Below are 2,825 nucleotides of genomic sequence, written 5' to 3' on the forward strand. Positions count from 1 at the left end.
AGACAAACATTTTGCGAAATTAAGATACCCGGTGCTAATTCAATAAATTTTTGTTTAGCAAAATAAAAAGTTGATAACTGTTAATCAATGTACGCAATTACACAAAACAGTCACGTGGAAACAGCTAAACACATGCTATAACCTGGTTTCTAGATAGTAAACCATGTGCACCAAATCGAGATTATAAACAGAAAAACCACCCTCCCTTTTGGTTCGTAAAGTAATCAAATCTTTAAAACCAAGTTCATTATATAATCTTATTTTTCAGCATTATAGAAAAGAAACATGAAGTTATGTGCATGCAGGGAATATACAGAACATGCTCTCTGTTCACTTCCATGCTTCCTTCTCTGTCTCCTTGCCTTTCTCTTCTCCCATGTGCCTTCACATGCCATTTTCTCTCTCCCTTTGATCAACCGGTTTCCGGTTCACTTTCCCGGTTCTCATATTTCAAATTAATTTTTTAGTCTTTTCTTCGATTTCAAATTTGTTCTTGTTTTTCCAATGAAGTTTTGCTGGCTCATAACACATCAACATGTAACGCCTCTAAAAAACGTATTTTAATACGCTTATTATTTCTCTTTTTTACTGATCAAAAAGTCCATTTCATAATGTCGAGGACGACCGGAAAAAATTATATGTAGAAGTTACTGAATTTTAAGAATAATAATCTTGATTATAAGAATAAGATGAGAACAATAGAGGATTTTTTTCATTTTTCTTGAAAATGATGATAAAAAGTTTTCCTTATTTTGTTTAACAAATTCAGTTTTTTTTTTTCTGGAAAACTTGTTTGGTTTTTTATTAACTGTCAATTACTATGTATCTAAGTATCTTTATTTTCACTGATTGCTTTTCCATTTGAAATTATTTTTTTGTATTACTGTTTTTTAATTAACTCATAATTTTATACAATAAATATGAAGAAAAACAAATATATATATATATATATATCAAGAATAAAAAAAAAATCAAACTCAAAATATCATTTGGGAGCATTCTCGTTAGATATTTTATCATTGAATATAATGAAAAAGACATGAGTTTATTACACCACCCATGTAAAATTTAAAAGAGTAGAACAAAGTTCATAAAGAAGAAGAGGTCCAACCTTGACAAAACAAAAAGGGGTCCAACAAAGAAATCAAACGAAAACATTTATTTGGTCAAATGAAACTATCTGAAAACATCTGATTATTCAAAAAAAAAAATAAGTATCCTCTAATTTAAATATGTAAATAAAATGAATTATGGATAACTATGGAGGGGTAATATAGGAAAATAAGAAAAATATTATTTGCACAAACACTCATCATGTGCCGTCACAGAAGGCTCAGGCTTTTACTGTCATATGGCAAATGCGCACTCTTCATCCACTTCCTCTCTTTGCTACTTAACCGGTTACTCACATATTGTAAACTACAGATTTACCCTTCTCTTCACATGTCAGTGTTGTCGGTATTCGTACAACTCCAACATTCCGATAATTTCTATCCTAATGTTTTCGACTCTTCAAAAACTTATGAGCAACCCAAGAAAACAACAGTATTAATAAATCGATTTTTTGGTATATGGAACTCATATTATGCTCCTAACAGTTTCAGTAATTCGATCTTTAACAAACGAATATGTTTACATAGTTATAGTTTTTAAAAATATTCTGCTTATACCAAGATAATTTATTGGTCACTAATTTCATTCTCCCAAAATTTTCAATAAATCGATTTTTGGTATATGGAACTTATATTATGCTGCTAAGATATTTGGCAACGAGCACGTGATAGTAAGATATTATTGAGATTTCATTTTTCTTAAAAACATTAAGGGCCCAACCAAAAAAAAAGCACAAAATGACAAACGAAGGAATGAAAGCACCACCAGTGGCACTGGCGTAATAAACTATCAACTCTAGGGTCATAAACACTTAGTCAATCGTACATAAACGCCGACCCTCTCTCTTCTTCTATTCAAAAAAAAAAAAAAAACTCTACAGTTCTCTTGTTCTTCTTCACGATGAGAATCCTAAAGACTCAAAGATCCAGAGGAGGAGGAAGAAGAAACAGCAAGAAGTTAGGAAACAGAAGAACATATGTTTCATCACGTGGCAGGATTCTCCGCAACTGCTGTGGAAACGGAGGAGAAAAGTTCTCCGAGAAACTTCAGGCGCTTAAGAGTCTTCTTCCTCCGTCAACGACGACGGAGAAGACAACAGAGCAGAATGTTCACGTGGAGGAGGAATCCCTCGACGGTGGAGAGACGGAACAGCTGTTTCAAGAAACCGCGGATTACATCGTCCGGCTTAGAAATCAAGTCTTGGTGTTGCAAAAGCTAATCAAGATCTATGGTTCTTCTGATGAGGCGAGAGATTTTGTTTTATAATGTTTATATATAAATGTGGTTTTGTTTTCTTTTTAATTCCTGTTTCTTTTTTTTTTTAAAGTATTACGTACTTTGAACCTCAATTGTTTTAGGTAGTCGATGTATAAATAATGTTTTTGATTTCTGACCAAAGAAGAAACGATATTGGTCTGAAATAATTAATCCATAGAAGTTACTGTGTAGACATATTATAAACCTAATTAAGCGTATTTTGTGGTTTTAATTTGTTATTCCTATTAAGCCCGTCGTTTGCTTCGATGTTGTTGGCTTCATCGATCACCGACACCTTAAATTGTTGTTAGCGACTAGCAACAACAGGCAAATTATAAGTTGTTGGTTTTACCGTTGTTGAATAAACTAGAGAAATAACAGAATTGTATTTTTAAATGCGGTTTCACAAGTATTTTACTAATAAACAAAAATATATGCGCAAATAGAATTTTCAA

General features: G+C 32.1%; 1 protein-coding gene across 1 annotated transcript; it reads left to right on the forward strand.

Annotated features, from left to right (window-relative positions):
- The first annotated feature begins 1,850 nt into the window (after positions 1 to 1,850).
- LOC18022608 lies at positions 1,851 to 2,579 on the forward strand. Its single transcript, XM_006405590.2, has 2 exons — positions 1,851 to 1,891; positions 1,980 to 2,579. The coding sequence occupies exons 1-2, from the start codon at positions 1,851 to 1,853 to the stop codon at positions 2,377 to 2,379; spliced, it is 441 nt and encodes a 146-aa protein (XP_006405653.2). The 3' UTR covers positions 2,380 to 2,579.
- The last annotated feature ends 246 nt before the right edge of the window (positions 2,580 to 2,825 follow it).

Source organism: Eutrema salsugineum, unplaced genomic scaffold (assembly GCF_000478725.1).
Source record: "Eutrema salsugineum unplaced genomic scaffold, Eutsalg1_0 scaffold_14, whole genome shotgun sequence".
Taxonomy (NCBI): domain Eukaryota; kingdom Viridiplantae; phylum Streptophyta; class Magnoliopsida; order Brassicales; family Brassicaceae; genus Eutrema; species Eutrema salsugineum.